This window comes from Ascaphus truei, chromosome 4 (assembly GCF_040206685.1).
Source record: "Ascaphus truei isolate aAscTru1 chromosome 4, aAscTru1.hap1, whole genome shotgun sequence".
NCBI lineage: Eukaryota > Metazoa > Chordata > Amphibia > Anura > Ascaphidae > Ascaphus > Ascaphus truei.
The window spans coordinates 252,916,197-252,930,640 of NC_134486.1; the positions used below are offsets into that span (position 1 = coordinate 252,916,197).

At 44.1% G+C, this 14,444-nt stretch overlaps 1 protein-coding gene across 5 annotated transcripts in view; it reads right to left on the bottom strand.

Annotated features, from left to right (window-relative positions):
- PTPRK (protein tyrosine phosphatase receptor type K) overlaps window positions 1–14,444 on the bottom strand; it is a 449,549-nt gene that overhangs the window by 166,273 nt on the left and 268,832 nt on the right. For all 5 annotated transcript variants that reach the window (XM_075597282.1, XM_075597281.1, XM_075597279.1 and 2 more), the window contains exon 7: window positions 13,868–14,161. In XM_075597282.1, the coding sequence (XP_075453397.1) occupies window positions 13,868–14,161 (294 nt within the window). The remainder of the gene's footprint in view (window positions 1–13,867; window positions 14,162–14,444) is intronic.

A 14,444-nucleotide genomic window follows, 5' to 3' on the forward strand; every position in this document is an offset into this window, starting at 1 on the left:
CTTAGAGCATTTTACTAATCTTTTGGTACTTGATAATATACTTGGGTCATTTACAACATAAATTAGACTTTTAGTACAGAAATCGGTTGTAAAATGTGTGCTAATAAACACAGATGATCAGATTGTTACAGAGAATCTATGAACTCATTTAATACTGGAGGTGCCAGCAATGCACTGTTTGCCATTGTGCTTTTGCTACATCCAGTACTGAAGTGGTATAGCAGTAAGACTGGAGGTGACTGGCGTAATTTCGGGTTGGTTAGTTACTTGGGCGTTAGCACATCATGCATTTCTGACATTTCTGCTGAATGTTTGCCCTGTAGGTGCAGAAACTCAAGACTAAAATTAACAAAAGGCAAGTTGAATCTGGGTGATTAAAAAAAATAATAACACTATAGGTGGGCACTTTTACTGGTGGATGTGTAAAAAAAAAAAAAAAACGTGTTTTAGTTCTGAAAATAATAAAAATATATCTATACATATATCAAAAATGTACGATACCGTTTTCACAAAATCAGCAGACAGCACTCGGGTAAATTTGTTTAATTAGTTATTTGTATTGAAAAAAGAACAAAAAAAGCCAATGTTTTGGTCCTAACAATGGACGTTTCCCTCATGCCACTGCACTGAGTAAGGTCCATTGTTAGGACCAAAACGTTGGATTTTTTTTGTGCTTTGTTTCAATACAAATAATTAAACAAACTTACTTGAGTGCTGCCGGCTGATTCCGTGGAAACGTGAATCTCTCCCCCCCTCTCCCTCCTTCTTATATAGCGAGCAACGGGGTTGTGTGGGATGGAGAAGGGAATAACATGGTTGAGGTGGGGTGGAGAAGGGAATGATATGGGTGAGTTGGGGCGGGGGGGAGAAGGGAATGACATGGGTGAGGTGGGGTGGAGAAGGGAATAACATGAGTGAGGTGGGGCAGAAGGGAGAAGGGTGGAGAGTGGGGTGGAGAGGGATGATTTGGGTGGGGTAGGGAAGTGTCATCTCCTCTAGTGCATTTGTAGAGTCTGAAAAGGCTAACTGCAGATATACTACCTGCCTTTCGGTTAGTTGCTGCCTTGGATTTGGGGCAATAGGCCAGAGACATTCTTATTAAAAATATTATTAATGCTCACTTTGTTTAGTTTGTTAATCTAGTAAACTGAAACTACCTTTAGTTTGGAGAAAACCAATGGCTTATCTTTCTGCCTAAACCTCAGGTGTCCGAGTGCTTTAATTGGAATGCAACTTAATAAACCTTGTCAAGTGAAGGCAGACGGCAGAGAGTGGTATGATGGACTCTGCCGAGAATCTGATCAGCCTTTCACATCCATATAAAAACGGAGATCCATACGTTTAAATTGCTCAGCAAAGTGCACCATGTCTAAAAAGGCAACTTTAAAACTGAACATTTTAAGGCAATTTTCTACATAATATTTAGACATCCCCTGAGCCGCACATGTGCAGTGTATAGTAAAAGGTGGTGCACAGGACGCATGGTCCACCATAAACGATTTCCTTAAAAACAGTTATGCTGGTCTAGTACTGCTATATTCACTTAGCAGCCAACAGATCTCACACTTTTAATAACGGTACAAGTTTCCTTTACTGGGATCTTAGACAGGCCCAGGTCAACAAAATTAAAGGGCCACTTGTTCTCCAATATAGGATAGATGAAAAAAATAACAGTACAACAGATCATAGGCCTCTGTTTTGAAAGCACTTAAGTGGTTAATATCTTTATAGATGGCTACAACGCGAATCCGCTTATAACATAGTCTAAATGTGGCTCCCGATTTAAAAACACCACCTTTCGCCGTGCGAGGACTTACCGGCATATGCATTTCTCCCCTCTCTGCACACATCCCCCTACACCACGTGGATTCCCCCCCCCCCCTTTAAACATTCAATAAATACTTTATTGCTAACAGACACAATGCTGTGGTGTAGCAGGTAAAGGATTGGTCTAGCAAAAGGAAAGTCTTGAGCTCGATTCCTGCATGTGTATTACATAAAATGTATTCATGTTCAAATCCCACATGGTGTAGGGCTGTGTTTATGTGTCTGCTAGCAATAAAGTATTGAATGTTTAAAGGAAAAAAAAAATCCACGTGGTGTGTGTCATGTGACCCTCCTCTGCGCACGAGTAGTCTACGGCAGAGAGAGGAGAAAGGGAGCCGCAGAGAGGAGAGAAATGCAGATGCCGGTAAGTCCTCGCACGGCGAAAATTACGCGATCCCGGTTATAACGCGTTCTCATTCCGTGGACCCCAAGAACCGCGTTATAACGGGGTTCAGCTGTAAATCTCAGATTTTCTGTCTTGCTCAGCAAAGATACTTATATGCAACACTGGAGTAAATCAGCATGCCTTCTGCCGGTCCCGAAAACCTTCTTCATTTACTCTTTTGTCACATCATACAGTTGTCAGAGGGTTTTTTACGAGTTTTTACATAAAATATTCTTATTTTGTCTGATAAAATATATTCGTAATTTACAGGGGAGCATGACCACAGCCTGCCAAGAAACCCAGCCCATTCGGCACCAACAGATCAAACATGGCAGTTATGCATAAGGGGCTCTGAATCACTAAGCATGACGTAATTTTCATGCTCCCATGATACCCCGAGACCAAGTCCTGATCCTTCCCATACTTGTCTTAACCCCTCCCTACTCCCATCAAAAAACTTCCCGGCACACCATAACCTCACCACCGCATATCCCTGCACTGCCGCACTCCCGCACGTGCTGGATTCCGTGCTCCAGAGATGGAGCGATGCCCCTTCTCCAACGACCCATGACTAGTTCCATGAAACCATGGGCAAGCCTTGATCTCTCCGCTCCAACATTAGATCCTAATTACACAGGTTTGACAGGTTTAAGTACCAAAGCCGAGACTTTATTCACGCAATAATGCTAATACAGACTGACTTTTGCATCCCCTTCCAGCTACGTAATGGCAGGATGGCAGACTAACTTAACGAACGGGCGTTATTCCTCTTTTCTATCCTTGCATCCACACAATAATAGGAACATAAAGCAAAGTTTTGGAACTACGGTGGACTTTAAACACACACATCCAGCAGCGGCGCTCACAGCCGCAGCCTGCTTTGCATAAAAGAAGAAAACAAGGTGGCACTTTGAGCATTAATCAAATACTATTTAGCATACGCGAGATGAAAGAAGGCAAGAGCTGTATAATTGCACTCGCAAAAATGAAAACAATAATTGAGAGGCAAACGAAGGCAACGGCATGTTTAACTCTTTAAGCATAACGCATTAGAACGCGACAAGTCCCCCAACAGCACTGACGCATATACAAAACGCATAGAAAGTCTCCTATTGCACCTTCTGCCATCATCAAAAAGTACGGTTTGAGTCGCCGGGAGATGTGAAGATGGACATCTCGGGATCCTTACTGGAGATTTAAACGTGAGCCATGGTCATTTAAGGTCTTTGATTAGTTCTATTTTTAAGAATGTACGAAAAACATGAAAAGAACAGAGCGCTGATTTGATATGATAATTGGTTTAAATGGTTTGCAATTTGGAGGGATTGGTACTGAAACTTTTATAGAGTCTACGTACTACAGTCAAATGCATAACGAGGAAAAATCAAATTACATCTCTGGAACTGAATTATTTATTTCTTTAACAAGAAGCCAATCATAACTCACCGCCCCGCTACAGCTTATGGGCCTCGGGGCTGGTAGTCATTGATAACTAGTCTTCGTGATTGATAAACCTCTTAGGCATCAGCAAAAATCAATAGGTGCCGTTCCATTTTTCGCTCTGATAAAGCTGTAACCAGAGGGGGAAGCAGGAAAAAAAAAAAATGACAACACATTTCCCTTCCCCCAAAATTATGAACTTTGCGGCGTCTTGAGACCCCGCATGCCGAATATTGTTCCGGGAAGAGAACAGAAACAAGGCCACAACCTCACCTCGGCAGCAGGGGTATAAAATATAAAATATTACAGCGCATTGAATTTCAATGGGATGAGAGAGCAGCACAGGCGCGGCAGAAATATATTAAAGTTCCAGACAGAGCGAACTGTTGACCTTTGCGTTGGTGAGAATACAAAAATACAGGGAAAGGCCAGCAGCGACTGGAATAATGCACTATAATAGGATGATGTTTAACTTGCATTGGCATGAGACGGGGGGGAAAAAAAATACAAGTGTATGCTAACTAGGCAGGTTCCAGACAGCGGCTAATGCTATTCTCACTGGAGGCATGAAGAGGAAATTGTAGCTTCCTGCTGTAAAACTGCGCACGAGAGACCAAGCGACAGGAAATAATTGTACAGGAGTATATGGCAATAGGAAAGTGCGCGTTCTGCTTTCGCTACCAATTGAATGTTTTTTTTTTACATCTGCTTCCTTCTTTTTATGCAGCGCATGGTAACATCCAGCGAGAGCCTGGTGCTTTAACAAAATCAATGCACAGCTACCGTTTCTGTTCAGGCACAAGACAAAAAAAAGGACATCAGTTTTGCTTATAAATTGCTTTCATACCTATATGTTTTTAGTGGGCCTAAGGCCATGTCCATGTTGCCGCAGACTGTGCGGCACGTCCTGCCGCGGTGCGATCACATTGCCTTAAGGCAGGGGAGCGCAAACATTTGGAGCTGCCCTCCCTGCCTGCTCCCCCTCGCTCTCGCGCCCCCCTTGCCTTGCTTGGTGGCGTCAAATGATGCCACAGGGTCACATGATCCCTTGCCATGGAGACGAGTGACGTCACTCCGCACGACACCGCGGCGTCACAGCAACTCTTCTGAATCCCGGTGAGTGAGTTGCGGGGGCGTCACGCGATCCCCTGGCCTTTCATTTAAATGCCTCGGGGAAGAGTGCGGGGCCTCCGCAACCATCCGTGCCCCCCCTCCCCAAAAAGCCCCCCACTTTGCGCACCGCTGCCTTAAGGCATTGATCGCGCCCATAGACGGCGTGGGCGATATCAGAAGGAAACGCGTGTTGGGCGAGGAATCAGTTGAAACTGATTTCTCGGCCCGACGGGCAGGTCATGTGAGCGGTTCGCACAATGCGGGCGAACCAGCTCTGTGACACCACTGGCATGCCCCTTGACACGCCCCCCTGACGGCGTGTCAAGCATGTCCGGAAAATGCACCCGCTGCACGCAGATAACATCACGGAGGTGCACGCCTCCGCGCAGGGGCGAAAGCTGTATGGAAGACTAGTTATCCCCCAGACGCCTTATAGGTTATACTGCAAAAAAGCAACAACAAAAAAACCCATCTCAAAAGAAAAACTTCTAAAAATTACTGAGATACATACAGTATGTTGGTGACCATAATCCTAACAGCTATAAGTAAAACATATTACGTGTACGGAACCTTATGAAGAGCTATGGTCGACTCAAAACATTATTAGATTCCCGTCAGTATCTTATGTGCCTGAATATACATTTACATTTTTTGATTGCATTTAAAGCAGCAATATCCCAGAAGCCTATATGAGTTTAATTCATAGCATCTTTCTTTCCCCATGAGCATTTACTGCTTATTCTTTTTTTGTGTGCGTGTGTTCAAAATCATTGTTTTCATAATCTCTAGCGTCTGAGGTTACCATGGTAACCTGCAGTGGGCTCTGCGGAGAAGGGTTGCAGAGCATTTCCAATCCACTCTGACGGTGGAGGGGTTCAGCAAACAAAACCGGGAACTCGGAATGTAGTTTGCTTGGCATTTTCATGCAGGGGGGGTAGAAACAACAACAACAAAAACCTGCTTCATTATTTTGTTTAGCTCACCGTCTGACTTGGCTGAGCTGTTTTCCTTTCTCCGAAAATTTCCATATTGTATGTAATTTAAATGCTGATAGTGCCACATTTAATTGTCAGTTCTCTGATGTGACCTGACAAAACAAGCATTTGAAGTGCTGCTTAGCATAGCTGCTTAGCTAAAGACAGCCACGCTGCACTCAGAAATTCAAATGCCAATTCCACTTACACCATCCTCCGCAGTAGAAAGTTAAAGAGCAATGCCGCTTAAGAGTAGCTGACACTTAACGGTGAGGTTATCTTATAATTTGCCGCCTGTGCTTTCATTGCTGCACAATGTGGCACAAGGAAGTGTACAGAAAAAAATATAATTGCACAGATATGTAAAGCATGAGATGTAAATGCAGGAACCGCTCATGAAATGACAGGTATAAATAAACTAACTCAACCCCTCTTTAGTCTTCATCATTGCACCATTAAAGCAGCATTTACTGTACTCCCCTTCCTTTTCTTCATTTTTAAACAAGCATGTCAAGCCGTTCTCGGAGCTCATTCTCCGCCCCAGGGACTCCCCGATTCCAGAGATACTTTGTGCATAACAAGAAAAAAACAAAAAAAGTATAAAAGCGCCGAATGGGTTGGTATTTGAATATATGGCACTGGAGCAAAATAAAAAAGAAAAAATCACAAAAACAAAAAAGGCATGTGACATGAACCAGTCCGGTGCAAATGAGTGTTTACTGATGTTACATTAAAATTTAAATGGAATTGAAGTAATCACAACCCGATGGTGGGTGCAGCTTCTGATAATAGGGAACCCCCAGTCCCTAGTGTGGGCGTAACAACAAGAAAGAAAAAAGTGAGAAGCGCAGACAGTGGGGGTTGTGATTAAACTAAAATTCTTTATTAAATAAACTAGTCCTAGGAAAACCCCTCTAGGACAACAATGTGAAATCAATACATAAATAGTAATTTAAAAGTAGTGCTGATGGAATGGATATGCGGTACCAGTTTATCAGTCTCCAGGGGATTGAAAACGGGAATTACCCGATAGACAGTCTTGGTCCTTTAGATAGTGCACTGCCCGGGCAGGTAATGGTGAAGAGGGGTACCCCAGGGTTGAGACAGTGTTGGAATAGCTCACCCTTTAAATACTGCAGATCCTTGGCGGTCCTGCTGTCCCTCAATTCACGGAAACCGCTCCGGTGCACACAGCATGGATGTGCTGTAACTCGCGATACCACGCAGCCCTCCGGGTGTTCGGGTCTGATGTCACTTCCGGCTGTGACGCACAGACCCTTCCCGGTAGTCTCTGGGCTCCGTCCTTCAGCGCTCCACCTCCTGATGGTACAATGACCACACAGACAGCGCGGCAAGTGGTATTAGCCGCTTCCTTCAGACGCACTGTTTAGCCAGCAAACACTCTATTTGCTCCTCCTCCTACGCGTTTCACCAAAAGGCTTCGTCAGGGATCGTCAGCACTACTTTTAAATTACTAATTATATATTGATTTCACATTGTTGTCCTAGAGGGGTTTTCCTAGGACTAGTTTATTTAATAAAGAATTTTAGTTTAATCACAACCCCCACTGTCTGCGCTTCTCACTTTTTTCATACTTTGTGCATGCCAATACAAAGCCCCCCGTTTCCATATTGATTCCCGCTCCCCATAATTTGAACGCAATGGGTCCCACTCAGGGGACCTCTCGGCTGCAAGGTGCTCTTTCCAGATTTTCAAAGATTGTGCCTGCAGTCATACAATCGGAAGACCCCGTCATCGGTTGTGGTTTCCTATTGGCCCTGTAAAAGCAAGGTCGATTTGGCAGTCATTTTGAGTACCCAAATTGGAGCGTAACCCCCCTCCCCCCCGTTATTGGGACTGTCCGCTTGCAGTTGGGGAGTAAGAAAGTGCCTAAGGAGCATGCCAGCCGGTGTGAGCGCTTGAAAAACAGCCCCCCAAGATGGAGCTCGACGCAGGCACTAATGGAGGAGAGTTCAGGGTCCCTGAGAGTTCAGGGATCCTGGAGACTGATCGTGGTTCCCGCCGAACAACAAGAGAAACCGCGTGGTGAGTTGCAAAATGCAAGCTCACCGTTGAAAAATATCTGGGATTGGCACCAAAGTCCATAGCCATGCTCTGCTATTCCAACTGGAACTCCTGATTTCAAACAGAGGAGTCGAAGAGCCATGGCTCAGTATGGGGTGTGACCGGATGCGAAACCGCACAAGCCCAGACGCACGTGTTGCTCAGTGTCATAAGGTTTACCATTGAACTCTCTCTGGTTCTACTATGGATAAACTTCCATTCTAGTGATATGCGCTGCCTGGAGGCATTCTAATGATGTGGGATAGAGAGGAGATTTGCCGTTGTCCGGGAGGCGAGATAGGATACAACGCTGTTGCCTACGGTGCGTTGTGGCCTATTTGCACTCGTGGCTGCTGGCCTGTGACCGGCCTATAAATCGGCCTTATCACCAGCGGCGGTGCGGAGTTGGGTCCAACTGATCCGTAGATTCCAGCGAGTGGTGTAGACTTCCACTGCGGACGCAGAGAGGGACTACCTGACAATACTGTCCGATCTCTTCCACTCTGCGGGAAATACTATAACCCCAGCACGGACTCAGGAGCGGAGTCCCTGGGCGCTCACCATTTACTAGAGAGCGGCGATGCCAGCCAGGAGGAGCCTCGAGAACCCAAGGAGGACTTACCTGTTTCCACACTGGCCAGTATGAGGTAGCGAGTCCTTCTCGTTTACCCTGGAGGGGTCATTGCCAAGCTATGCCCCGCCAAGAGAGCCCTGCTGGATGCTCTCTCCACCCCGCATCCCGTGACCAACCTTCCCCGAGAGGTGATACCGACGGCGATCACGGCATCCAGGCGGACAATTGGCAAGGGTGCGTCCGATATAACGCCCGTCTCCGCGGATCCAGCGGCCGATGACTAACCAGCCGTGGTGTTTCCAGGATCTCGATCCAGCATGGTTGGCGAGCCATGATAACGCTCAGTTTTCTACAGCAGCACTGGGAGATGCAGCAAGACCGAGCGGAAGCATACGTAGCCGCCACTGAGGAGTGTGTGGATGAATATCTACGATGCGAGTGGGTCGTGAGCGTATTTCAACTGCGCAAACTGAGGCAGGGGCGTCCTCGATAAGAGTACCGGCTGGTATTATTTTTGTTGCTGCTCCTAACGCTCCTCTGGCGCTGTCGGTGGGGGCTATTCCCGCTGATGACCTTGTTTATCGGGATCTTCCGAATGATTCTCCTGCTTCGGCGAGTACTTCTGCAGCCCAATCTGTGGTGTTGCGGTACCGGGAGTGGGAGCTAGACCAAGCACTGGTTAAGGCCAGCACTGGTGCGTGGTCCCCGAATCCCGGGGCCTGAAAAGCCCAGATCAGGACTGCCCCATGTCCAAGGCTGTTCGAGGCCGTGTGCAATTGACTGCTTTTATTCGGGCCAGCTAGGCTCGCCTAGAAGCAGAGCATGAACCCCCAGAAATGTCCTATTTTACTGCCGACAGGGTTGGGGTTCAGGACACTGTGCCTTCTTGGAGAACCGAGGTGGCTGAGGCTACACCAGTCATAAGGAAGAAGGTGCTGGCCCTATCCTCCACTGCCCATTCTACCATCCCGCCACCTGCCCAGAGGTCCCTGCCCTAGATAACAAGCACCGTCCCCAGTCCCCTCGGCCAAGGTCACCTTCCATGACTGTAGCACCAGAACGTACTTTTAGAAAAGTATATGATATGTATGTATCTGATGATGCCAATGATGTGTACAGGTGGTGGGATCCTATGTTCAGGGGTTATGTACCGTATTTAAACAGGGCACGCTTTGTTCTGGAAAGGGACAATCAGGTAGATCATTGGTGGGAGAATGGCAAGTTTACTCCACAGCAGGAGGCGGAGATAATGAGGAAACAACCAATGTATAGATCAGGGACTGCTTGCACAACCAGAGATGGGGGAGGATTTCTGTGTTTCCCCTTTGGATAGACCACTATTCTGGGTATTGCCGGGCGTGTGGGCAGAATCTTATGAAAAGTAGCCATGCAGATCGAGTTCTAGTACAGCGGTTTAGGCGATCCCATGGGTATGATTATCCTTATGTCCGTGAAGAGCTCATGAGAGTCGCTGAGGCTCATAGGGATGAGTGGGTAAGGGCGGCAGTGATTGAGTATATGGCTCCTAAATATAATACCACAGCTGTATTTAGGGCAGTAAACCGAGAGGGAAGGTAGGGAGGGGGGGTGGGCGGGGGATGTGAGGAAGTAACCACTGCTCAGCTTTAAATCTATTGAATAGTAGTTTGGGATGGTGCTGTTCCCAGGATATCAATAATGCAGGAACCAAAGAAAAAGAACCTGGTTATCAAAAGCACTCAGATACCATAATATGATATGTAAAGTTACATGCCTTAAAATACTTTTATTATTATTAAAATAAAGGGGTATAAACAGAAACACGACGAGTGCAAAGTTGTGTCCATGGTCAGTGGTACTAATACTAAAGAAGTAGTGGTGATCACTTATTGATTCTTTTCCAAGAGACTGTTCTAGTCTTGTATCAAATATATGGTTTTCCTCTTGGCTTACAATGATTCAGTTTTTGCTTAGAGGACTAGTAGACATAAATAGCATTACTAGATGTCTGAATCATATAGGTTATGATGATGAAAGTAATGTAATATATCCATAATCAATATTCTGCCCATAAATTGCTACGGTGTAACGAGAGCAGCTTACTCCTTAAAAGGAAAGTATTACAGATTAACATCTGACCTTGGGGCCTGTACTACGATAGATTAAAAGAGTATTGGTGTAACTTCAGTTCAATTTCACTGGAGTCAACTTTAGATAATACCAAGATACTTAAGAGTGCAGATAGTGGTGTCTCAGATCACTATCGAACTCAATCTCAGTCAAAGTATATCTGCTATATATATATATATATATATCTATATATATATATATATATATATATAGATATATATATATATATATATATATAGATATATATAGATATATATATATATAGATATAGATATATATATATATACAGTGTTCGACAAACCTATACATTTGCTCGCCCTGGGCGAGTGGATTTAACCCCCGGGCGAGTAAATATTGGCTCAAGCAGCACACGTTTGGTACTAGGTGGCGAGTAGATTTTTTGTTGATTTGTCAACCACTGTATATATACATACAGCATGTAATCCTTGTTAAGGTGACTATATACAAAGCTTAAATAATAGATACTGTCAAATGCTAGTTAGAACATCCCCTATATGGACTTCTGTGGAGTGAAATACTCTGGGGTTAATAGGTGCTAAGACTGTACTTGCTATTGCACTAAATATCCGCATCTAATTAGTGGCAAGCTTGCCTCCAAACAAAAAGAAAGAAAAAAAATATATACCACATTATGTTGACATGCTATTCTTCGCTTGATACTTAGTTGATGCTTAAGAGTTGCAACATTGTATATAGCTACATAGCTTGTAGCAGACTTATTTGGAGAGAACGCTGCCTGTATAATTACTAGCAATGGGGCTGCTATACTTTAAACTGAATGCGGTCTTCAAATCTGCCGTAGTTTAGGAGCTAAGTGGTCACTTTTTACCACTTTAGATATAGTGTAATCTTTGTTACAAATAACAGTATTCTAATAGCAAAATCTAGAGTACCAACATCAATATTCTATGACAGAGTGTTTTAAAAAAATCATCACGCCGACTATCGTTGTGTGTGCTTTCTCAAGGCTAATGGTAGTACAAGGGGGGGGAGGGGGAAGGGGGGAGGGGCATGTGCGTAGCCCGTCAAACCTTTTATACCTCTCTCTCGATGACATGTGCCCCATCTTATGCAAACTTGTACCTGGGCTGGTGGGAAGCAGAAACTGTCTTTTTTGAGGCACTAGAGAACCATACTAAGAACAATTACCCTTTGGGTGAGGTACATATTGATGATGTGCTATTGATATGGGACGAGGACATTAGATCTCTGCAAGAATTTGTTGATATTTTAAATGTCAATGATATAAACCTGAGACTCACATATGAATATAGTGAGAATGAGATCAATTTTCCTGACCTTAATATCACAAGAGGACATGGAAATTAACTGAAGACCTCCACACACAGAAAGTCAACAGCAAGTAACAGTCTGCTCCAAGCCAAAAGTCACCACCCACAGAACCACATTAGAGGCATTCCGTCCGGTGAGAGAATGTCTAAGGATAAGGAGAAATTGCTCCACTGAGGAATCCTTCGAATTCCACGCTAGTCTAATGACAAAAATGTTTCTTCAAAGGAGATATTCCAATAAAGTGATAAAGAGGGCATATAAAAGAGCCAAATCTACCCACAGACATCTTGTCCAAGATAAACGACATGGTGATGAACCCAGAATCACCAGGTGTATTGGCACTTACAACCAGGAATGGGGCCAAATTCAAGACATTTTCAAAAAACATTGGCACATTCTTCTAGCGGATAAGGATTTACAGGAAATCCTAACGCCATACCGATCGATCACAGGGAGACGCCCACAGAACTTCAGAGACTTACTTACCAAGAAGTCATTTCGAACAATATCATAAACCCACATGGTTACCAGCTAAACCAAATGGCTCATTTAAATGCACCAAATGTAAAGCATGTGAATACATGAAAACAGCTAAATCCTGTAAGAACTGGACAGCGGCAAAACATTAACTGTGCATAATTATATAAACTGTGAAACTGCTGGTGTCATATATCAAATAGTGCATTTGCACAAAAAAATATGTGGGGAAAAAGACAGCTGAGAAGAAGAGTCTTAGAACACATAGGTGTATTTATTTGATTTGTGCCCTTCACATTTTTTCTTCTGTCACAGCATTTTGTTGCTTTTAAACTTGGTACAAAACAAAAATAGTTGTCAATTTTGTGAAAACACAGGTGCTGTAAGCTGTAGCCTCACAACACTGGTCTCTACCATCTTGTAACCATTCCTACTGTCAGCAGTCTAATATTTTAACGGTCATCTCACGTATAGGAACATTTAACAACTGTTCCATCAATGCCTAGTAATTTGGGCCTACACAGCAAACACATTTCACGACCGTGCATTTGTTTCACTCAGGTTATAGTTCAGGTAATTGGTGCACCTTGTGTAAGCACAGACACAGTGACTGCATAATGAAGTGCAGTAATAGGGTTTTGTTTCAAGTGTGGCACAAGCCTCGGCAGCTGCCTGCAGCAGAAAAGAAATTCTATGACGTCTTCATTGTGTTAAAAAGGAAGAAAAGAAGCTTGCTGAAGGTCTTCAGGTTTTAGTTCATATTGGAATGCGAGATGTCTAAAGGTGATACATCGGCTGAAGTACATGGCACCAGACAAAGAACCCTGCTCCATATAATTCAGCTTCTATGACTGCAGCTAGAAAAGTCTTTTGCATGAGAGAGAACAAGGGAAGACAGTCACTCCACAAAGGGTTTTTCTTCAACCCACATGGGAAACATGCCAAGAACATAAAAGAAGCACAGAAAAAAGGACTATACTTCATGTCTGAGATGCGTTTATAGTATTACCAACCTCTGAACACCTTTATTGTTTGAGTGGAAGGGACAACAGAAACTTATAACTGCCTGGACCGATAATAGTGTGCTATGCTAAGGTACCTCCAAGGTAGGTTTGACCAAATAATTCCAGATTAATGGGTATAGTCAGAGCAGGTTTCTTTAGTATTCTAAGCACCTTATTAGAGAGGTTTGAAAAGCAGAAGATAGAAATATCTTTATCTTGTATTGAACTGCATTGGGGGGGCGGGGGGGTATACATGTTTCAGCTAAGCATAAGGGAGTTTTAATGGTCTTGAATCCGCCAACACATGTATTACTCAATAGGACCCCAACACTGGTCCTGTCCTCATCTAGTTGCACTACTAACTTTGGTTTATCAAAATCTTCTTCGACTTCTCGGCCATCTTACCACTATATCACATTACCTCTTTCCCTTAATGTTTGACCTGATCAATGAGGGCGATCTTTCATAAATGAGCTCATCACATATCACAAAGTTCTGCTTACCACCGTTATTCCAAGTCAAACAGATCTGCAACGTTTAGTGGGGGTCTCACCTATCCCAGTATCAAATGAACCCCCGTTCGTACCTGCACACTTGGTCCTTGTAATGAGCGGAGGACCCGCCTGTCCTGTGCCACCTTCTCCCGGTCTTGTCAGAAGCACCCGAATGTCATACTCTGTGTCTGGATCCAAGTGCCAAAGCTTGTAGGTTGGTGCGTTCACCGCGTGGGTTTCAGTCCATGTTCCAGTGGTCATCCGATACTCCACCTCTTTCAGAATGATCGGACCATCGCCAATTATAGAGTTGGCATTCAGCTGAATAAGCAAGTATGTTGGACCAACACCAAGAAGCTGTGGGGGAGCAATTGGGCGTGGTGGCTCTGCAAAAAAACCACAAGAGATTTATGGGAAAGTGTTAACACTTTTGGTGCTGGAAAGTAAAACACCACATTACTATGCAGTAGGCCTCTAAATAAAGGGACACAATTATTATTTTTTGTAACTGCAGCTGTGATTTTAACATTTAAAAAATATATACTGTACTAAAAAAAAGACAAAATGTTTCCTCTTCATTTTTCTAGAGAACAAAAACTTGACAATGAAGTGTTGTATGAACTCCTGCGGGAAAACAGGTTTCAACTATGTGCTCCTTGCTGCCCTAAA